The sequence below is a fragment of the Quercus robur genome, chromosome 8, assembly GCF_932294415.1.
Source record: "Quercus robur chromosome 8, dhQueRobu3.1, whole genome shotgun sequence".
NCBI lineage: Eukaryota > Viridiplantae > Streptophyta > Magnoliopsida > Fagales > Fagaceae > Quercus > Quercus robur.
The window spans coordinates 5,880,531-5,904,614 of NC_065541.1; the positions used below are offsets into that span (position 1 = coordinate 5,880,531).

At 33.6% G+C, this 24,084-nt stretch overlaps 1 protein-coding gene and 1 long non-coding RNA gene across 33 annotated transcripts in view; one reads left to right on the forward strand and one right to left on the reverse strand.

Annotated features, from left to right (window-relative positions):
- The window catches only part of LOC126694314 (uncharacterized), a 61,951-nt gene extending 41,901 nt beyond the window's left edge, over nucleotides 1-20,050 (reverse strand). Inside the window, exon 1 of one of the 2 annotated variants that reach the window (XR_007645713.1) lies at nucleotides 19,862-20,050. This is a non-coding gene — a long non-coding RNA (uncharacterized LOC126694314). Of the gene's footprint in view, nucleotides 1-2,045; nucleotides 2,154-19,861 lie in introns of those variants that run through there. The other variant, XR_007645714.1, reaches the window with a different exon arrangement.
- The window catches only part of LOC126694308 (nicotinamide/nicotinic acid mononucleotide adenylyltransferase-like), a 74,181-nt gene extending 50,706 nt beyond the window's left edge, over nucleotides 1-23,475 (forward strand). For 4 of the 31 annotated variants that reach the window (XM_050390491.1, XM_050390493.1, XM_050390490.1 and 1 more), the window contains exons 4-10: nucleotides 2,608-2,693; nucleotides 3,297-3,380; nucleotides 21,394-21,477; nucleotides 22,025-22,104; nucleotides 22,523-22,624; nucleotides 22,939-22,997; nucleotides 23,087-23,475. In XM_050390491.1, the coding sequence (XP_050246448.1) occupies nucleotides 3,374-3,380; nucleotides 21,394-21,477; nucleotides 22,025-22,104; nucleotides 22,523-22,624; nucleotides 22,939-22,997; nucleotides 23,087-23,189 (435 nt within the window). In that variant the 5' untranslated portion in view covers nucleotides 2,608-2,693; nucleotides 3,297-3,373 and the 3' untranslated portion in view covers nucleotides 23,190-23,475. The other 27 variants (XM_050390495.1, XM_050390497.1, XM_050390501.1 and 24 more) reach the window with 25 other exon arrangements.
- The last annotated feature ends 609 nt before the right edge of the window (nucleotides 23,476-24,084 follow it).

Consider the following 24,084-nt stretch of genomic DNA (forward strand, 5'->3'; position numbering starts at 1 on the left):
GTTGATTCAGACATGGTTCTTGTGAATTCTCACCTATCTGCAGGTTACATGGGGCTGCTTGCAGTAAGGAGTGATGGTATAGAAGTGAAGAGAAGTTCAGATGGTATGCCATGTATGGCGGGGGGATGGGTAGTGTTGATGTTGGTAGTGGTAGGGTTATGGCAGCAGTTGTTGTGCTCTGATGGCTGGCTTCATTTAGGAAACTTAATGAATAAACTATTTTAGGTTAAACTTTAGTACAGACTAATGTGCCCAACAACAATTTATTACAAACTAAAATGTGCTTAGTATTTTGATAAGAACCTACTTCTAGTGGGAAAGTGAACTCTAAAAGGGATAGCTGCTTTGAGGGAGCTTGGCCTCCAAGGACAAGAAAGATTTAGAGAGAGAGAGAGAGAGCGAATTAGAGAAAAGAGGGAACTTGCTTGTACTCTACTGTTATGATCCTTACAGCAGTGGCTGGCAGCTATTTGGGCTTGCCTTAATATGTACAAGCTCAGGAATTCCCTAACTAGATAACTAATCTGCTAACAGCTAGCCTAATTGATCACATGGTAAATGCTATTAAGCACATGGGTTCTAACTAACATTACTTAGGCAACTATACAAGAGAGTTACAACCAATAGACTAGTATATCAAGGCCACAAGACTAACTACCAACTAACATAACTTGTGCTTCACTGGCATGCTTGCTGTTACTGCCTAAGCTTTACTGCTGCAGTCTCTAGACACTACTGTCTGCTGCTTCCAGCTGCTTGATAGGCTACTCTAACTGATTAGTTGAGCTATTCACTGCTACTATACTGAGTGAGATAGCTGCTTAGTTGCTAATTACATAGTTCACTGCATATCTTGATAAGCCATTCCATAACTCTTGTAAATGCATACCGTGCTGCTGCATCACTCAAGGCTTCTACTGAAGGCTGCTGTATAACAACTACCAGCAGCACCATTATTAAGTAGGCAGGGTAGACAGGGTCTTAACATATTTGGGACTATTATGGCTGTTCAAGCCTACTTCAGAATTTTTTTTTTTTGAAAGCCTACTTCAAATTTGGTCCTCAAGTTAATGTTATTAATAAGTTGGGTTTTGGAAACAAAAAAACTGCAATCTCTTTTTGGTAGATTCAATCGGTTGGATGTTTTTCTTATTCACTCATCAAATTTCCTTGATGACCCCGATTCTGTTCTCATTAATTGGTAATCCATCAAAGATTATTTTTTGATAGGTAGCAGAGCTGTTCTATTAATATTAAATAAATAAAAAACTTTATGTTCACAATGATGAAACACAAAGGATCAACAAAGTACAAGAATATCAAGCGAAAGATCTAAGAGAAGCTAGGAACTCAAAAACAGAAGAACATTGTGTTAAACCCCAAGCTTTGGACCAATCAAAAAGAGTGATCCTTTAAAGATGTCTTACTATTTGTTTGTATAAGAATTGTTTTATTATATTGGGCACTGTTCAGCCTTACTAGTACTTCACCCATTTTGTGGGAGGAAGAGATGCCATTTGTGCTAGGCTCATTGGCTAATTCGTGAATGTAGTTCTAGGTTACAGTTGACAAGATGTTGAGCCAATTGTTGAATAACAGCCATTGAAATGGAAAAAATTGATGCCCTCTCAGAAAGAACAAAACTCAGTGATTATTAAATATATAAGTGCAACTTAAATGTAGAACTCTGTTACTAATTTATAATAATACATAGATATTTATGCCTACTTCATTTCTTTAATGAAGTAGTCTTCTCTTAATACAGTTTTTCCTACTTATAAAAAATAAAAATAAAAAATACATACGTACTGGTTATGAAACTTGTAGCTGCGATACTTTGCTTATGAAATAGACTTGATGATTTATGTTGCACTGCATGTTATAAATATTATCAACTTTTATATCTAATCATGTTTAGATTTATATTATTTGTTAGTATTTAGACCTTGTTGATTTTGATGGGTTCATTGCAGTTAGATAAATAAAATCTATATCGGATGTACTAAGTTCTGAACTTAACTCATCATAATTACTAGTAGCATTACCTGCTAAGTCATTGTTTGAGCATTGCAAGAGTGTATTTTCAGATAATAATTTAGCAGATCTATTTGTTGTTTGAAGTGCCAGATATTATTTTATATGTATGAAACGAGAAACACTATAATAAAGTTGTACACCTCACTCTGTCTTCAATGAATTTGTATTTGCATAAATTGATTGAAGTATATGGTGGCCATTCCTTTTTCTGAAAACTTACATGCCGCTATCACTTGTTGTCTTGGGTTGGCTAATGAAGGTGCTTTTTGTTGAAAATTTGTTCTCAAAACAAGTAAAATTTACTTTCCTTTCATTTTAACTGTGGTGCCTCAGCATGATGATATCTTTCTCCATTTATTGTAAATGAACCCTTCTTGGATATCATTTTTGACCTGAATTCTGACTAGTTTCATACAGAAAGATCTCATTTTAAAATTCGTGTTCATGAATGGTGAAATTTGTGGAAAATATTTTCTGTTCTATTTAAATGTATATATGAATTTGATGGAATGCATTATTTAGTTTTCATAGGTATAATGTTGATTTGATTACTTCCAATGTTGTTCTTAGAGCTGGCAAGAGATGCGCTGAATGCAGAAGGCTATTGTGTTATTGGAGGTTATATGTCACCCGTTAATTATGCATACAAGAAAAGGGTATGTAGTTGCATGTATCATATTGATAGAAATATAATTTGTAGAGTAGCCTTTGTCAGCAAATGGATGTCTTTCACTTTTTGCACGTTTCTTAAAACATTAAATCAAATGGCCTCTTTAGGAAGTGAGTTACAAACCTCAATTTCTCCAGGACTTCTCATCAATTTCTATGCCTGAATTTGTAACTATCTAACAACCCTATCTTCCCCCAACCCACTGGGGTGGGGTTTCCCAATGCACACTATGTGCTGGGATAGAGAAATTAAAACTACTACACACACAAATATATCCAAACACAAACATTGAGAGGCACTTTCCAATTTAATTGGAGTACTTATGTGTAACCTTATCCATTTGAGTGCTGCCTTGTAGGGACTTTTTTCCCCCCTGCATGGCAGACAATGTTGATACTATTATCATTTGTCATGATTGATAGATATCTCAGATCATCAGTCATGGGTTACTTGATTGAATTTGTTTCTATTAAGTTATTCTATGTTTTACTTATCACCATCCTGCCTTCATAAAGTGATATACCCCCTATCTTTCAGTGACCAAATATCAATATAGTGTAACAAAGTAGTAACTAGAGTTTTTTCACAGGGCCTTTTATCTGCTGAACATCGTCTACAGTTGTGTCATCTGGCAAGCAAAAGTTCTGAATTTGTAATGGTTGACCCATGGGAGGTAAATTATTCCCTCTCTCAAGATCTTCTTTTTTTTTTTTTTTTTTTTTTCCCGCAACTTAGAGCTGCTGCTTGCTTGAATAGTACTTTGTCTCATTTTGATATAAATGTGTTCTCATCCTCAAGTGTACGTCTGAACTTTCTTGAAGTGGTCTAGTCTATCTAATTGGAGGGCTTGGTTTTCTCGAAACAACCAATATAAAAGCACAAGTTATCTTTCAAGTAAAAAAGTCTTGTTTGAATGCATGCAATAAATGTGTTTGGAATTGAAAGTCCACTTTCTGAATTTTTTGGTCATGAGTTTTTTACTACAATTCCGTGCAAGCTAACTGGACTTGACTAGTATTACAAGCCTTCTCGAGGGCATCCCATTCAAGAAATTATTTGATATGATGGAATGTGATCCTCCCAATTAATACAATTCAACTATTATGGATTTCTTTTAAAGCAACTATGGTGGATTTTAGTGACCGTATGAGCATTTTCAGAAGGTGTTCTATAAATATTCTATTTTGATACTAAAAAGCTTACTTTATTATTTTAGCACATCATTTTACAATACACTCTACATCATATATTCTATTATTCAATTCCATACATTAAGATAATATATACAATACATTAAAAAAAGGCGAAAAGCCACTTTTAGTTCCTACATTTTCAAACGATTCCCATTTTAGTCCCTACATTTTATTTTTACCGCTTTTAGTCCCAATCCTGAAAAACGCTTCTCGTTTTGGTCCCTGCCGTTACATTAGAAACGGAAAAAAGCTGACGTGGCAAACGGCAAGAATAAATAATAGTAAATTAATGTCCACGTGACTTAAATTAATAATAAAAAATGTTTTTTGGCATTAAAAAATGCCACATCAACATCTAAATTAAAAAAATTAATTTATTAATTTTAACTAAATAAAAAAATTAAAAACAGAATTAAAAACTAAAAATTACGTGAATTGAGATCTAGGCGTGTCTTGAACAAGAATACAAACCCAGATCTAAGAAGACAAACCCAAAAATTAAAAATCTCAAAATCACAATTTTCTCAAACCCAGCAATATCATCAAACCCTAAAGCCTCATAGTATCAAATCAATCCAAAAATACAACACAACCAATCCTAACAAAAAAATCTCAAACTCAGAACAACCCATCTCATTTAAAAAGAAACCCAGCAAACCCACCTCAAGCAAACCTAGATCCGGTGGCCATGCTCCCCGCCGACGAGCTCTTCTCCGACGGAAAGCTCGTCCCACTACAACTCTCGTCGGTCAAACGTGAGAGAGCACATCCACCTGAAAATCGCATAGCCCATCCACCTGAAAACCATCGGCCCTTCGTGAACCCATCAACCCGACCAGATCAGGTCCAAGGCGGCGGCACAGCGGCGTTGAGTTCTCTTTCTCTCCCTCTTTCGCATTTGGCTTTTGTCGCTAGTCTTGGATTTTTTTTGGGGGGGGGGGGGGGTTTGTTGATTGTGTTTGTTGGGAGTGGGCCACGGTGTTTGTACTAAATTCATGGGTTTCATGGGTAAATTTTTGTTGGGTTGTGGTTCCAATTCGGGTCAGGGTGGCGGTGGTTGGTGGTTCCGATCTGGGTTTGGTGCGTGGCTTGCTTCGTGGTTTGGTTCTTCATTTTTGGTTTGGTTTGTGATTTATTGGTGGGTTTGGTCACTGTGATTGTCCCTGGGTTCGTGGCTTGCTTCAGACGTTGTGGTTGATGGGTTGTTCTGAGTTTGAGTTTTTTTTGTTTGGATTGGTAGTGTTGTATTTTTGGATTGATTTGATACTATGAGGCTTTAGGATTTGATGATATTGCTGGGTTTGAGAAAATGGTGATTTTGAGATTTTTAATTTTTGGGCTTGTGTTCTTAGATCTGGGTTTGTGTTCTTGTTCAAGACACACTTAGATCTCAATTCATGTAAATTTTAGTTTTTAATTCTATTTTTAATTTTTTTAATTTAGTTAAAATTAATAAATTGATTTTCTTTAATTTAGATGCTGACGTGGCATTTTTTAATGCCAAAAAATATTTTTTATTATTAATTTAGGCCACATGGACATTAATTTACTATTATTTATTCTTGCCGTTTGCCACATCAGCTTTCTCCATTTCTGATGTAACAACAGGGACCAAAACGAGAAGCGTTTTTCAGGATAGGGACTAAAAGCGGTAAAAATAAAATGTAGGGATTAAACTGGGAGTCTCTTGAAAATATAGGGACTAAAAGTGGCTTTTCGCCTTAAAAAAACTAACAATATATAAAAATACAAAATAAAAAACCCACCACCCCCATTGCCCCACATTTTACCTCACAAGTCACCACCGTTCATCACCCCACAACCCACCATCAAAGACACCAAAACCACCACATAAACACTCACAATCAAACCCACCACAACTTAGAACAAAAACCATTGCCTCAGTGGTTAATCGACAATATCGAGATTGAATCAGCGATACCTTTAGCGAATCTGCGACATCGAAATACAAACCCAATAAGCTGAGATGCTAGACGAAATTGTAATGCTTTGCTTTGAGATGAACTAAACCGAACCAAGTAGCTTCAGTGTAAGAGATAGAACAGAGAGGAGAGAGCGAAAAAATAGGGGAAAAAAAAATCGGTGAAGGAGATTTTATAGATTAGTGATGATGGAATTTGTGTGATAGTAGAGAGAAAATTGGTGGTGGCTCATGAATGGAAAGAGAGGAGAGCAAAATGGAAGAGGAGAGAACAAAAGAGTCTATGAGAGTGGAGAGGGTGAAGTAGTGAATGTGTGACTCAAAGTGAAGATAAGAAGAGATATTTTATTTGAGATAAGAGAGAAAGATGAATAAGAAATAATAAAAACCAAATGACATTTCCTTCCATACCGTTCCAAAGATGAGATTCTATTGTAGCAAATGCCAAAACTTTTTGGCATTTAACACTCCTCATGATAGTCTGTTTTTGGTGTTTGGTGTGCCAAATGCCAAATATTTGGCATTTGGCACACCTGATTCTATAAAATTAGTAGTTGTTTAAGGAATAGTTTCTTTTCACTGATTGGGAGGACTACAAGGCTGTTCTCACATTGTATTGAATAATTTCTCATCTCAAGCCTACTTAAAAACGTCTAGAATTTGTATGATTAACACAATGGTTATACCATCACTTGCAAAGAACCTTTTAACTGATTTTCAGCTCAAAGAGATTGATCCTAAGATGAAGGATTAACATTAACTGTCTCTGAGCCATTGAACCAATGACTATAATTCATCTTTATGTAAAGAGTAAACAATGGTTTAATAATGCAAGTCCAAAAATTGACTCAAACAAATAAAAATGTTCATTAAGGACTCAATAAACGTTTATAGGAACTAGAAATCCATTGTAATTGAAAATCAAAAGGACTAATAATGTTTCTCTCCAAACCCATCTCAGACAAAACCTTTAACTATAACAGTATATAAATATTAAGTTCTTATTGAGAATTATTTGAGAGCTTTTTAAACTTGGCACACAGGGTTATCTTTGGAGACTGAATTTATAAAAGGTTATGTATTTTGACAATAAATTTTCAACCAGACCTTTAAGATTTACTTTTGCTGCGAAAGATTCTTTCAGTAGCATTTCCGATGTTTGGGTTGTATTTGCTGCAGTTGGTGTTTAGTGCTTCTCTTTTTTCTTCTTGATTTTGTGCTCCTTCCCCCTTTCCCTTTGAGTTTGGGTCACTGTCGGATCTTGAAAAAAAAAAAAAAAATGAGGTGCACAACATTAGATGGCCCATGTGTGGTAATGTCCAAAGGTAGTTGTAAGAGCGTGGCTTGGATCCTAAGCCCAAAGGATAGAAGGCTTAAGGCCCATAGAGTCCAACACAATGAATTTGTAGAGAGTGAGTTGGAAACTAGGTTTTAATAAGTTAGACAACAATTATAATGGGTCCAGATGACAAGAAAACAAAGATAAACAGGTTTTATTCAAAGAAAATCTTCCTCGGCAAAGGTCGAGGAGAATAGTTCTTGTATATATCTCTCTTGAATCTGGTTGCAAGTTCAGTATTTATTATTACAGTGTTTTTCTCTACAGATTCTCCGATGGGCCCCTTTGTAAAGGGGGTCTTTCTTCCTTATATTCTCCTGTTTTGCTTCATCTCTACCTTCCACATGTAGGTCAAGTTGCTTGCCTTGATCCTTATCCCATCAGCACTTTCCTGAAGTCTTTGGGAGTAGCTGTAAAACTGAATATCACTGTTCAGACATCACCTTCACATGAATGCGGCCAGAGGGTTAGCTACAAAGCCTTTAATGCGGTGATAGCAACTTTCTCTTAAATATTTCTTATCTCCCCTTTGTCCTATTTCATCATGATGTTTATCCTTATCAGTAGAATCGTCCGGAATGCGGCTCTTGATGGCAGATCAAACCTTCTAACCTCTGCTTTGCTTAGCTGATGAGGCATTTATCCTCAGACTACCTTCACAAACCTTCATGGCCAAAATCCTTCCATAATTCACTGACTTGTACTTCTTCGCTAAAGTCTACATGTCCTTGGACTACTAAATGTTCTCGGATAATGCCACGGCCCAATATACATTCCTAAGCCTTTCGTCCCTACAGTAGTCAGTTAGCAAAGCTGAAGCCAACTATGCTTTGAATTAAATCTTGAGTAAAAGCTTAATTGATTAGCATGTAATCCTCTCGCCTCTAACTATCAAAATTATAAAAAATAAAAAATAAAAAACCTTTTACCAAAAGCTTATGCTGACCTTGGAATATTATAGGTGTGAATATACATAGGGTTGAGTTGAAATTAATATCATTGAATAATTTTTTATTATCTAATTAATTGTTATATTAATCATGATTGTAAAATACAAAGTTAATAATAGATGGATAATTATTTATTATATAAAATGCTTATATTTTGAGATATTTTTGCACTTTCAAATTATTCACCCAATAGGGTTATGAATCTATAATAAATGATAGCCAATTAACTCAAAGTTTGGGGTTCATATTAAAAATAACGAGAACGTGTAATTTAGCAAAGAGATTTTCAACGTATTAATCCAATAAAAAAATATATTAAATGATGTAATATTTACAAAAGTTAATATATATATATATATATATATATATATGAAGGAGAATATTTGAGTTAGGATTAAGTTGTGCATATAATGTAAGTTTGTAACTCTTAGAGATGTTAAACTAATCTATAACTTTATATATTATTGGATTTTAATAATTTTTTTAGAAGTGTATTGGATTAATATTCTGAGAATTCGAATATATGTATATTCCACCAGATGTTTATATTTCTAATAGAGTATCCAAAATTTTGTTTAGAGAAAACAAGAATCATTTTAGCTTTTGCTTGTGTGTGTGTGTGTGTGTGTGTGAGAGAGAGAGAGAGAGAGAGAGAGAGAGAGAGAGAGCCCTTTGAGTACATTTGGGATTTGATTTTTCTAAGTGTCATTAGGGTTGCCATTCTAATTTTTTAGTTTAACTTTTTTCTCGACACCACCTGTGAACGTAGATTTAAGGTCAATCCATGTAATTTTTGTGCTTCACATGTATTTGTTTTCCATTTTTTTTTTTAAATTTTGCATAAATCCATTATTCTTAGAGTGTGTTGTGGACAAAGTACCTTTTTTTTTATTTTTTATTTTATAGTGTTTATCGAAAGATATGATATTTGGTAATTTTTATGTTAAATTTGTTACAAAAAGTTAAAAGTTGGATTATTTTCAAAAAATTTTGAGGCAACAAACAAAAAACAAAAATTTTGACGACAATACTTTTTGGTTTCTTTATTTTGGTCATATTTATAATTTGGTCTTTAAGTTTTTATAATTTTATTTTGATCTCTATATTTTTAAACTTGTTGTCCTTTTGGTCCCTATTACCATCTCATTTACAAAGAATGTCTAAGTAATAAATGGACTTATTTACAAAGAATGCCTAAGTGATAAATGGAATTCACTACAAGTTTGAAATCATTATTTTATTTTTTATTTTTTTAAGTGAGATGATGTCGGGGTCAAAATATCAATAAGTTTAAAAATATAAGAAAAAAAGTGAAAGTGTTATAAAAAATTGAGGTACAAATTAAAAACAGAACAAAATAGAGGACCATAAAATAAATAAATAAAAGCAAATCCTACAGAAACCGGTGTGGCCCTCCAAAGTCAACACACGGTATGGATTGGCATTGAACGGCTAATGTGAAAGGAAAGCAAAAGGTACACTTTACTTCTGAAATTTAAATAAAAATAAATAAATAAAAACTAATAGAGGAATTCAGCTGCACCTCCTGAAATGAATTTACAATAAAAATGCCTTTCAATCGGTATGTTTGGCATTGAAAGGCTAATGTGAAAAGCAAAAGCTGCACTTTCCTTTTGAAATTCCCAAAAAAAAAAAAAAAATGCAAATAGAGGAAGGACGTTCCATCCCTCGCTAGCAGTAGCAGAGTAGTAGTATTAGATTTAGAGCAGAAACAAAAGAGAGCAAGGAAGGACGTTCCACATTCAAGCTATTATGCGGTGGAATTGGTTCGCGTCATATCATTTCTTTTTTAAAAGAATAGAGGAAAGAAAGCAAAGAGAGGAAAGAGAGAGATTGTTTTATGAGAATGGAAGCCTGTTACTTGAGAAGCTGATTGCCTCTTGCAATGCCAAGCCTATTCCCATGAAGAATAGTGAAAGGTGTGGTGTAAGCTTAGACAATTAATGAGATATTAATGAGATAACAGTAAAATAAGATAATGTGAACTTTTGGGTAACAATTAAAAAAAAAAAAAAAAAGCTTAATGAAAGAGGTAAAAAAAGGCTAAATGCAAAATTTGAGTGCCACTTGGCAGGACCTCATGCACTCTTGCATGAGGTCTTTGAGAGAGACATTTTGTAACAACTTTTATTCTACAATATTCCTCCAAAATTTTTTTTTTTTACTCATTTCTTGAACTAAATAATTATAATGGTTATGTATGTGTGCAATTTATAATTGTTGTTTCACTACATATTTAAAGCCTTCTCAAGGTAAGATTATTATTATTTTTTTTTTAAATTATAAAACCAAAAAAAAATGCAAAAGAGTAACATGACCATGAAAATCAAATAATTTGTATTGTGTTCACATATTAAATACTATGAAATAAAAGTATGCCATTTTGGATATACACCACTGTAAGTTTCTTTAAAAAAACCTTCTCTCCTCTCCTCGTGTGTGTGTTAAAAATATTTAGTATTCTCAAAAGAAAAAATAGTGGGTTAATCTCACATTGGAAAATGAGTGTGACTAAAAGAGGTTTAAAGCCTGTGCTGTGTATCCAAGAGTTAGGCCCTTTTGGATATACATCACTGTAAGTTTCTTTAAAAAAACCTTCTTCCCTCTCCCCATGTGTGTGTGTGTGTGTGTGTTAAAAATACTTAGTATTCTAAAAAAAAAAAAAAAAAAAAAAAAAAAAAAACCTCTCTTATTGTCTTCCACTCATTGATAGTGTGACATTAAAACATGGTGTGGACAAGTGTGTATGCACGTGTCTTATAGATGATTTAAAATCATGGTAGAATATGGCTTTACATTGTGTACCAAATATTCTTTCTACTTATATACCCAAAGCAAAAATTATCCAACCAAACTACCCAAACCTAAATCATATTTAATCCTCTAATTTAAAAAAGAAAAAAAAAAAAAAAAAACCCGTAGGGGTTTCGGCGTTTTGATGGTGGTGGGAGGTCAATATGATGGTGGCAACAACCCCTTCGATTTCTCTTTTTCTCTCTTTCAAATGTTTTGTCAGTCTCAAGTCTTTTATAGTGAAACAATGCATTTTGATTTTGTAGTGAAATAATGCGTTTTATTTAACAATCCACAATATTTTTGTGACTCCCTATCTCCCTCCAAGGCCTTATCTGGTTAGTTATTACTATTAGTCCTTAATTATTATTATTTTTTCTTAATTATTATTTTTTTTCTTTTTTTTAAAAATATTAAAATGGTGGGTATGCTAAAAAACATGAAAAAGAGAGAAATGTGTGATGTAATCTTAAGCAATTATTGAGAGACTAATGAGATAACAGTAAAATAAGTTAATGTAAACTTTTGGATAACAGTAAAAAAATGCTAAATGCAAAATTAGAGCGTCACTTGGCAAAACTTCATGCACTCCCGCATGAGATCTTTGCTTATATATATATTGATGATTATTCTTTTATAACTCCTAATCACTAATCAACATGAGTCTCAAAAAACTTTATGATAGGACTTTATCATACGTACAAAATAAGCACAGATTTTTATTATTATTATTTTTTTTTTTAAGGATATTGCTATTGTGTTCATCCTTATAAGAATATAAGCATAGATTAAATTTTCATTATTTTTGACATTTTTTCTTTGATTCCTTTATAATTTATATATTGTGTTAGTTTAAATGAATTTTTTTCTCAAGCTTTCAGAGGATGGACTTTAGATAAGATGTTCAACTTTTATACGCCAAGCATTGATTGTAAGTCTTGTACATGGAACAAACAGAGATAAGAAATTAAGAATATGGTCCATTTTGGTTGGCCTTAATTAGCTTGATTTGTCTAGACATCAATTTTCTCTCTTACCAAAAGTCCAACTTATTTTAGGCGGAAGTTTCCTTGATTATTACTTGTATACAAAATTCCAAGATCAGTAAATTGGAATAGGTCTTTACTAACCTAACCAATTGGAATAAGATGAAATTTCTTCCCATTCACACTAAACGTTGTGTACACTCCAAATTTTTTTTGTATCTCATAATGATATGTTGTTGATAGGTGTCTTCCAAGTCCAACATGATTGAGAGTTGTAATTGAGACTATGGTCCAAAAGCTTTACTATTCAATACTTTGCAAGAAAAATTAAACACTCATTTGATGTAACAGGAGACTATGGAATTTGACAATGTATAAATTGGGGTTTGTTCTTGATGTTGTGAAATTGCTATAGGTACTAAAAACTCTAGTTTGATTAGTTGGCAAGTCATGTTCTTTAATCGTGAAAAGTCTACAATGAAAAACTTTTATATTCCTACAATAAAAGTTTTGGAGAGAAAATTGTTAGCCCCCTCATCCCATGGACCCCCCCTATTTATAAAAAGAAAAAATGGTCCAATATTCCTAAGTGTGACTTAGTTACATGGAATTTTTGTGCAATTGTGCCTAGATTTCTTTTAAAAATTTAATTATAATTTTAAACTCTAATTTGGTGATTTTTATATGATTTTTGTAGTTTGATTTTGATTCAGTAAAAACATATTAGCCAAAAGAAACGAAGGTAGAGCTATTAAAGAAATTTGTACTTTCAGTTTTGCAATTACAAATGGCTAATACTGCATTGTCATTTGTGGTTGTGGTATGAATAAGTAGTATGTTGTTTGGGCGACTGATTGAGGCAAAACAATTAACCATATTAAAAGAGATTAGCAACTTTTTCTTTCTCCTTTACCATTTGTGGTATGTATATGCATTTTTCACATATGCTCAAGTGAAGTACCCATTAGGATTTCCCTTAATTATGATAAACATATTAATGAAAGAATATATTTACTTATGCATTTTATGAGTTTTATTTTATATAAATGTATTTCATAAAATTAACAAAATCTATCATAAAACCCTTCATTGTATTTTTTAAAATCACTACATAAAAATGAAAGAATATATTTACTACCAAACAGGCCTATATATTTTTCAAGTTTGTAAAATATAAAGTTAATAAGAGATGAATAATTATTTATTATATAAAATGATAGTTTGGATTTTCTCTATTTTGAGATATTTTGCACTTTTAAATTATTCACTCGACAGAGGTTATGATCTATAATAAATGATAGTCAATTAACTCAAAGTTTGGCGTTCATGTTAAAAACTTTAAATTTTGGCGTTCATATTAAAAATAAACAGAGTGTGTAATGTAATTCAATAAAGAGATTTGCAATGTATTAATTCAACAAATGTTTATATATATATATATATGGGATTTGAGACCAAAAAAAAAAAAAAAAAAAAGCAAACAAACAAACAAATTTTTTGAGGACAATACCTTTTTGATTTTGATATTTTGATCGTATTTAAAATTTAGTCTTTTAAGTTTTTATGACTTCATTTTGGTCTATATATTTTTTAAACTTCTTGTCATTTTGGTCTTTATTATCATCTCACTTACAAAAAATGCCTAAATAATAAATGAATTACTACTAGTTTAAATTACTTTTTTTTTAAAGTGAAATGCTGTCAGGATCAAAATATTGGTAAGTTTAAAAAATATAAGAACCATAATAAAATTATTAAAAAAATTGAGAACCAAATTTAAAACATGACCAAAATAGAGTCAAAAAAGGTATTTTCAACCCAAAAAAAAAAAAAAAGGCAAATCTGAAATCTCATAGAAGCCGGTGGCGCTCTCCCAAGTCAACAAAGTGACATGCTGTCAGGATCAAAATATTGGTAAGTTTAAAAAATATAAGAACCATAATAAAATTATTAAAAAAATTGAGAACCAAATTTAAAACATGACCAAAATAGAGGCAAAAAAGGTATTTTCAACCCAAAAAAAAAAAGAAAAAAAAAAAGGCAAATCTGAAATATCATAGAAGCCGGTGTCCCAAGTCAACAATCGGTATGTTTGGCATTGAACGGCTAATGTGAAAAGCAAAAGCTGCACTTTCCTTTTGAAATTCCCCACAAAAAAAAAAAAAAAAAAAAAATGCAAATAGAGGAAGGACGTTCCATCTCTCGCTAGCAGTAGCAGAGTAGTAGTATTAGATTTAGAGCAGAAACAAAAGAGAGCAAGGAAGGACGTTCCACATTCAAGCTATTATGCGCTGGAGTTGGTTCACCGATCATTTCTTTAATAAAAGAAAGCAAAGAGAGGAAAGAGCGTTTTATGAGAATGGAAGCCTGTTACTTGAGAAGCTGATTGCCTCTTGCAATGCCAAGCCTATTCCCATCCGTACCTTCTCCCCTCAACAGCTCCGCCAAGCAACCAACAACTTTTCTTCTGAAAAGCTGGTAATGGGGATCTCTATTTGGTACGAGGTTTCTCTTGAAGGACGATTTGTTGTCATTAAGGCTTCTTTTGTTTGCAATGCCAAGCCTATTCCCATCCGTACCTTCTCCCCTCAACAACTCCGCCAAGCAACCAACAATTATCCTGCTCAACATCTGGGAATTTATTGGTACAAGGGTTCTCTTGAAGGACGAATTTTTCTCATTAAGCGTTTAGATCAATTTTCCGATTTAGCCATCAATGATTTAGTGATTTCTGCAAAAATGAGTGGTCACAGCAATGTTTTAAAGCCCATAGGTTGTTGTCTCCACACTCCATCTCCCATTTTTGTTTTTGAATTTGCCACCAATGGTTTACTTGCAGATCGAATTTATGTCTCCCGCCGACGTCAGCCGATGGTGTGGGAGAGAAGGTTAAAGATTGCAAGGCAGATTGCTCATGCTCTTTCTTATCTCCATACTGCCTTCCCAAGACCTGTCATCCACATGGCTATCTCCATGCGCTGTATCTTATTAGATGAAAATGATGTTCCCAAATTGTCCAGCTTTTATCATTCTGTATCAATTCCCGAAGGTGAAGCTGACGTGGAAGGTTTTGATGGCATTCGATATTTAGGTTTCTGCACCCCCGAGTTTATAGCAACAGGCAAGGTAACTGAGAAAGCTGATGTATATAATTTTGGTCGGTTTCTTCTAGAACTTTTAACCGGAGAGGATTCTCGTAAAATATCCCGATTGACAATTGATGAAGATGCCACTTTAATAGCATACATACATAACCGTGCTCAAGGTAGTTGCATAAACGAGATTGTGGATCCTGCAATCTTGGCTGAAGATGGGGAAGGAGGTGCTAGTTTAGAGCATCAATTACAAGCTGTGGTGGACCTTGCCTTGGCATGTACAGAGGAAGATCCACAAAGAAGGCCAACTATGGTGGATGTCACCAAACAACTCAGGCGGATTGAGAGGTTCGTTCCATCACTAATTATTTACTCACTTGATTTCATCCAATCATATGTTATAGATAAACAGATTCACATTATTGCATATCCAAATGATTTAGGCATGACAACAAACAAAATTTACTCACTTGATTTTCAAACAAATGGCCATGGATGGAATTTAGAAAAGTTAAAAAAGCTAATTTGATGGAGAGCCATTTAATGACATTATGAAATCCCCATTGCTACGAAGAAGCAGGCCTAATAAACTGGTATGCATCTTAAGTAATGAAGGAGAATTCTCTATGAGATCAGCTAATGGTATTTCACAATCACACAGGTTCACAAAAATGGGTGAAAAGCTTGGGGGAAATTTGCAGAATTTAAAGCTTCATGAGAGTTTTGAAGAGCATGCTTCTGCATCATTGAAAAGGAATGCTTCTAGTGATGAAATCCAAGCAGTGAACGAAGCCTCTGAAAGGCCTCTTGAAGTTTAATTGTGATGCAACTGAATGATGACAGAGCTTGTATGGTAGTTTTAACCTGTCATTGGGAAGTTATCATTATGGCAGACCCTTAGGGTATGTATTGATGCTATAAGAACTGGAGGATAGGTTGTTATTGGCAAAGGAGTTTGATAATTGTTCTTTTGTTTGAATAAAAGGAATGCAAACTAAGTAGTTCATGGTCTTAGTAACTGGCTATGTATAGTGGTTTGTTGAGGGAAAAAAAGACTTTCGTATTGTTTAGTTGGTTTGTAAATTTTCTTTTTCCAAAATATATATGATTTCTCAATTTAGTTAGGCAAACCTTTTTCTTTTTGCAAAATAGTCTTAAATTTTGCAATTGACCAAATTCTGGAAATCATCTGAAAAGGTTAAAAGTGGTCCAAATTTTCCCATGTCTTCAGAATTTGAATCCTTTGTCTCAAAAGGAGCTTCACCCCATATAAGCTTGTATGGTCGAGGAGTGGAGATTTTGCGATTTGGGGGAAGGAAAAAAAAAAAAAAAAAGTAGAGAAGAGACGTGTTTTGAGTTTTTGATTTTCAGAGTTATAGGGTTTGGTTTTCAGAATTGGGGAGAAATTTTAGCTGAAATTTTCGGGTATGAATGAGAGGTAGAAGTGTTACCCAATACGGCGTTTTAGTATTTTATCTTTATTTTTTTTAGTTGAAAATATACTATTTTTAATAATGCTTAAAATTGTGGAGAAAGCAATATATATATATATATATATAGATGGTATGACATTATTTAAGGCATTCGTTATAAAAAGTCAAGATTAAAGAAAATCTATTTGATAAAGAATCCTAATATCTCTAGAAGACCTGAATCCTTATAGTAATAATAGTACGCGCGGAAGACATGTCGGTTTGTTTGCTATATAAAAGTCGGTTTTGTCTCAAAAGTGAGGCTAAAATGCTGTATGTAAGCAAATATGCTAAAGAGTTAAAAGAGAAAGTTGATGGTGGACAAACTCATCCTTAATCCTATGTGGTTCACTCTATGGTTATTGCTTTAAATCATGGCAAACTCACCCTTAATTTTATGTCGTTGGCTCTATGATAGTTGCCTTTTATCATCAAACCAAGACATCAATGGATGTCTTTTTGGTGAAGAGAGGATTCGATTCCAGTCCCCTATTCGATAATAAGAGACTTTACCAATCGAGTCAACTGGAACCCACTTCTTCTTTTTATTTGAATGGCTATGGTTTTAGGGACATGGGTGATGATGGGTGTGGTGGGGTTTTTGATGATCTAACTCAGAGTGCAAAATGGGTTATAATTAAAGACTTTAGCTTTAATATATTTTTTACCCATTTGGCTATGTTATTTGTCAAGTGAGGAACTAAATCAAGTACATGTGCTTAAGGTTTCGTGGGTTCAAAAACATTGGGTACATGTGTAACTTACCAATAAAAAGAAAAATAAAAGTGTTAAAGATTTAGATACTCTTGTTGATTTCTGGGGATTTATTGTGTGATAGTGATGTACCATTGGCACTTTGACTTTACTTCTTTTGTTTGCACTTGGAATCTCCTAGGATTTGTTTATAGTTTTGTATTCCTTTTAGAATTTTGTAGAACTTTTCCAAAGTCTTATTTGCAACATTTTATAGAGAGAGAGGTGAATAATTTCATAAGTGGTAGGTTGCTGTATGTGGTTGTGGATGGGCATACATGACTTGGTGCTTGTGCTCATTAGCCATGCTAGTAGTGGAGGCAGTGAGTGTAGTCTTGTCATATCTCTATGGATTGATGGTGTATCAACTATTCTTATAATGGTTAGGATGTACATTCGGTGGAGCAGTGTGGTACCATGGCACATGGAGCATTGTCTGGTGGTGGTTGATATGAATTTGTATATGATAGGCATCATGAATTTGGACTTGCTTATGGATTATTATTGTGGGCTAAATCATGTTTCGTAGAAGCATTAAGGGATTGGATTTTGGTACCTTGTTTGTTGATTCAGACATGGTTCTTGTGAATTCTCACCTATCTGCAGGTTACATGGGGCTGCTTGCAGTAAGGAGTGATGGTATAGAAGTGAAGAGAAGTTCAGATAGTATGCCATGTATGGCAGGGGGATGGGTAGTGTTGATGTTGGTAGTGGCAGGGTTATAGCAGTAGTTATTGTGCTCTGATGGCTGGCTTCATTTAGGAAACTTAATGAATAAACTATTTTAGGTTAAACTTTAGTACGGACAAATGTGCCCAACAACAATTTATTACAAACTAAAATGTGCTTATTATTTTGATAATAACCTACGTCTAGTGGGAAAGTGAGCTCTAAAAGGGATAGCTGCTTTGAGGGAGCTTGGCCTCCAAGGACAAGAAAGATTTAGAGAGAGAGCGGGAGAGAGAGAGAGAATTAGAGAAAAGAGGGAACTTGCTTGTACTCTACTGTTATGATCCTTACAGCAGTGGCTGGCAGCTATTTAGGCTTGCCTTAATATGTACAAGCTCAGGAATTCCCTAACTAGATAACTAATCTGCTAACAGCTAGCCTAATTGATCACATGGTAAATGCTATTAAGCACGTGGGTTCTAACTAACATTACTTAGGCAACTATACAAGAGAGTTACAACCAATAGACTAGTATATCAAGGCCACAAGACTAACTACCAACTAACATAACTAGTGCTGCACTGGCATGCTTGCTGTTACTGCCTAAGCTTTACTGCTGCAGTCTCTAGACACTACTGTCTGCTGCTTCCAGCTGCTTGATAGGCTACTCTAACTGATTAGTTGAGCTATTCACTGCTACTATACTGAGTGAGATAGCTGCTTAGTTGCTAATTACATAGTTCACTGCATATCTTGATAAGCCATTGCATAACTCTTGTAAATGCATACCCTGCTGCTGCATCACTCAAGGCTTCTACTGAAGGCTGCTGTATAACAACTACGAGCAGCACCATTATTAAGTAGCAGGGTAGACAGGGTCTTAACATATTTGGGACTATTATGGCTGTTCTAACCTACTTCAGAATTTTTATTTTTTTTATTTTTATTTTTTATTAAAAAAGCGTACTTCAAAATTGGTCCTCAAGTTAATCTTATTAATAAGTTGGGTTTTGGAAACAAAAAAACTGCAGTCTCTTTTTGGTAGATTCAATCGGTTGGATGTTTTTCATATTCACTCATCAAATTTCGTTGATGACCCCGATTCTGTTCTCATTAATTGGTAATCCGTCGAAGATTATTTTTTGATAGGTAGCAGAGCTGTTCTATTAATATTAAATAATAAAAAAAAAACTTTATGTTCACAATGATGAAACACAAAGGATCAACAAAGTACAAGAATATCAAGTGAAAGATCTAAGAGAAGCTAGGAACTCAAAAACGGAAGAACATTGTGTTAAACCCCAAGCTTTGGACCAATCAAAAAGAGTGATCCTTTAAAGATGTCTTACTATTTGTTTGTATAAGAATTGTTTTATTATATTGGGCACTGTTCAGCCTTACAAGTACTTCACCCATTTTGTGGGAGGAAGAGATGCCATTTGTGCTAGGCCCATTGGCTAATTCATGAATGTAGTTCTAAGTTACAGTTGACAAGATGTTGAGCCAATTGTTGAATAACAGCCATTGAAATGGAAAAAATTGATGCCCTCTCGGAAAGAACAAAACTCAGTGATTATTAAATATATAAGTGCAACTTAAATGTAGAACTCTGTTACTAATTTTTATAATAATGCATACATATTTATGCCTACTTCATTTCTTTAATGAAGTAGTCTTCTCTTAATACAGTTTTTCCTACTTATAAAAAAAAAAAAAAAAAAAAAATACATACATACATACATACTGGTTATGAAACTTGTAGCTGCGATACTTTGCTTATGAAATAGACTTGATGATTTATGTTGCACTGCATGTTATAAATACTATCAACTTTTATATCTAATCATGTTTAGATTTATATTATTTGTTAGTATTAAGACCTTGTTGATTTTGATGTACTAAGTTCTGAACTTAACTCATAATAATTACTAGTAGCATTACCTGCTAAGTCATTGTTTGAGCATTGCAAGAGTGTATTTTCAGATAATAATTTAGCAGATCTATTTGTTGTTTGAAGTGCCAGATATTATTTTATATGTATGAAACGAGAAACACTATAATAAAGTTGTACACCTCACTCTGTCTTCAATGAATTTGTATTTGCGTAAATTGATTGAAGTATATGGTGGCCATTCCCTTTTTTGAAAACTGACATGCCGCTATCACTTGTTGTCTTGGGTTGCTAATGAAGGTGCCTTTTGTTGAAAATTTGTTCTCAAAACAAGTAAAATTTACTTTCCTCTTTCATTAACTGTGGTGCCTCAGCAAGATGATATCTTTCTCCATTTATTGTAAATGAACCCTTCTTGGATATCATTTTTGACCTGAATTCTGGCTAGTTTCATACAGAAAGATCTCATTTTAAAATTCGTGTTCATGAATGGTGAAATTTGTGGAAAGTATTTTCTGTTCTATTTAAATGTATATATGAATTTGATGGAATGCATTATTTAGTTTTCATAGGTATAATGTTGATTTGATTACTTCCAATGTTGTTCTTAGAGCTGGCAAGAGATGCGCTGAATGCAGTAGGCTATTGTGTTATTGGAGGTTATATGTCACCCGTTAATGATGCATACAAGAAAAGGGTATGTAGTTGCTTGTATCATATTGATAGAAATGTAATTTGTAGAGTAGCCTTTGTCAGCAAATGGATGTCTTTCACTTTTTACACGTTTCTTAAAACATTAAATCAAATGGCCTCTTTAGGAAGTGAGTTACAAACCTCAATTTCTCCAGGACTTCTCATCAATTTCTATGCCTGAATCTGTAACTAACAACCCTATCTTCCCCCAACCCACTGGGGTGGGGTTTCCCAATGCACACTATGTGCTGGGATAGAGAAATTAAAACCACTACACACACAAGTATATCCAAACACAAACATTGAGAGGCACTTTCCAATTTAATTGGAGTACTTATGTGTAACCTTATCCATTTGAGTGCTGCCTTGTAGGGACTTCTTTTTTTTTTTCCCCTGCATGGCAGACAATGTTGATACTATTATCATTTGTCATGATTGATAGATATCTCATATAATCAGTCATGGGTTACTTGATTGAATTTGTATCTATTAAGTTATTCTATGTTTTACTTATCACCATCCTGCCTTCATAAAGTGATATACCCCCTATCTTTCAGTGACCAAATATCAATATAGTGTAACAAAGTAGTAACTAGAGTTTTTTCGCAGGGCCTTTTATCTGCTGAACATCGTCTACAGTTGTGTCATCTGGCGAGCAAAAGTTATGAATTTGTAATGGTTGACCCATGGGAGGTAAATTACTCCCTCTCTCAAGTTCTTTTTTTTTTTTTTTGGCAACTTAGAGCTGATGCTTGCTTGAATAGTACTTTGTTTCATTTTGATATAAATGTGTTCTCATCCTCAAGTGTAAAATTCTACTGTGGTCTTATATCATCATGTTTTGCATAGTTTGAAATTTAATTTTCGAAGTTCTAAACTCTTGTTACAGGCAAGACAAAGTCCTTCAAACGCTCTTTAACTGTTTTATCCAGAGTTAAGAGTATTTTATGCAAGAGTGGGCAGGTACCCAGAGGTATGTTTAGACAAAATGGTATCTTTTATTTGCTTTTGAGTGACTAGACTAAATAACTGTGATTACATTATCTTGAATCTTTTTCTTCTGCATATAAACACATATACAGATGAGCACTTGTGCACATTCACAAATAAAAATTGGATGGCTTTCATTTTAGGAGATTGGGTCAGGAATGCTTTGTCATTTTATATGTGGATTTGTATGTGGGGTGGGGTGGGGTGGGGGGGGGGGGGGGGGTCTTTGTTGTTGAAAACACCCTTTAAAAAGGAGGCCTTTGTGGTTGGGTTCAACTGATGGGAGTGAAGGGATCTGGGGAAGGAGAGGGGAAATTCTACCCCTGGTTGGCAGCTTACTATCACCCTTAGTCCTTAGATTGAAAATATAGTAGTTTGTGTTACTGATTTTGACTATATATTTGTATTAATGACCTTGATTTATTATGTTTAATGAATTTCTTTTCTAACCTGGGTCATATTTATGTGTTTTCATTATTGGTTTAGGCAGAATGCTGAATAACATTAACTTGCTTTTCTCCTGCTTCTAGAATCCCTTAAGGTTATGCTTGTCTGCGGTTCTGATCTGCTCCAATCTTTTGGCATTCCTGGAGCCTGGATTCCAGACCAAGTATGTACTCTCAACATATATTGGTTCACACAAATTAGGCGCTTATAATAAGATAAATATTTCACTAAGTCCTTGATATGGGGATACTACTGTCATTTAATTCTCTTTTGCTATAGAAGACAATGACATGATCGTGAAATTTGGATATATTTAGTTTTTTAGTTCATGTGAGTGTAAAAATGCTAGTTTCATAAAATGGTAGTGTGTAAGTTCAAGTAGAAAGATTTATTTAAATGTTTCTTAATATCAGGAGCATATACTTGAGCTGAAATGCATATTGTAAAATTAATCAGATGTTGAATTTCCTCGGTATGCAGATATGAAGTCTTTATGGGACATGGATCAAACCTTTTTGAATTGATCTATAATTAGTTGCCTTGGATTATAATGTTCTATAAATCTTGTTATTGTTCTCCAGGGCAGGACCATATGCAGAGATTATGGTGTGGTTTGCATTCGCAGAGAAGGACAAGATGTTGAGAAAATTATCTCTAATGATGAAATTTTGAATGAATTCAGGGTAATCAGAATATTTGAATTGTTCCCATGTTTCTTGATGTTTTTTCAACTTTGAACTGCAATATATATCATGTCCGTCGTTGTTTGCATATTGATTGTCCACATTTTTGCAATTGACCAAATTCTGGAAATCATCTGAAAAGGTTAAAAGTGGTCCAAATTTTCCCATGTCTTCAGAGTTTGAATCCTTTGTCTCAAAAGGAGCTTCACCCCAATGGCTTTTATTGACTCAATTGTTTTAATTTATGGCTGCTTTACGATCCTTTGCTTGCTGGTCTACCCTAAACGTTACAACTCTAATATTGAATTTTTCAGGATAACATTAAAGTTGTGGATGAGCTTATACCAAACCAAATCAGCTCAACAAGAGTAAGGTAAAAGTAAAGCATATTTGTTTATTGCCAATATAAAGATGAATTTAACACTGGAGGTTTAAAAAAAAAAAAAATTATATGTATCTCAGGGACTGCATTTCAAGAGGGTTGTCGATAAAATATCTGACTGCAGATGAAGTGGTTGATTATATAAGAGAACAACATTTGTACCTGAACTCAGATGATAAGTGATGATCTCTTCAGCATCATTTATACCGTACATAATTGATCATCATTTGTAATAACCATAGCATAGGTTATATAGTGCCATGTGCCTAATTTATTTTAATTAATACTGGATAAATAATGATAGAGATATGTATTATTTATTCAAATAAATTAGTTTGGATTAGGATTAAGAATAGTTTTATTGATAGATAATAGGTATTTTTTATTATTTATTTTTATCTATTTGGAAGTTTGTATAAATTCAAATGTTGTCAATGAATAAAAATAGTCATGAATTTTTAAATAATAAGTCGTACGTCCGAACTTTCTTGAAGTGGTCTAGTCTATCAAATTGGAGGGCTTGGTTTTCTTGAAACAACCAATATAAAAGCACAAGGTATCTTTCAAGTAAAAAAGTCTTGTTTGAATGCATGCAATAAATGTGTTTGAAATTGATAGTCCACTTTCTGAATTTTTTGGTCATGAGTTTTTTACTACAATTCCGTGCAAGCTAACTGGACTTGACGTCTTGACTGGTATTACAAGCCTTCTTGAGGGCATCCCATTCAAGAAATTATTTGATATGATGGAATGTAATCCTCCCAATTAATACAATTCAACTATTATGGATTTCTTTTGAAGCAACTATGGTGGATTTTAGTGACCGTAGATGTTCTATAAATATTTTATTTTAGTATATCATTTTACAATACACTTTATATCGCATATTCCATTCCTCAATTTCATACATTAAAAGAATATATACAATACATTAAAAAAACCAACAATATATAAAAATACAAAATAAAAAACCCACCACCCCCACTGTCCTACATCTTACCTCATTAGTCACTACCGTCCATCACCCCACAACCCACCATCAAAGACACCAAAACCACCACATAAACACCCAAAATCA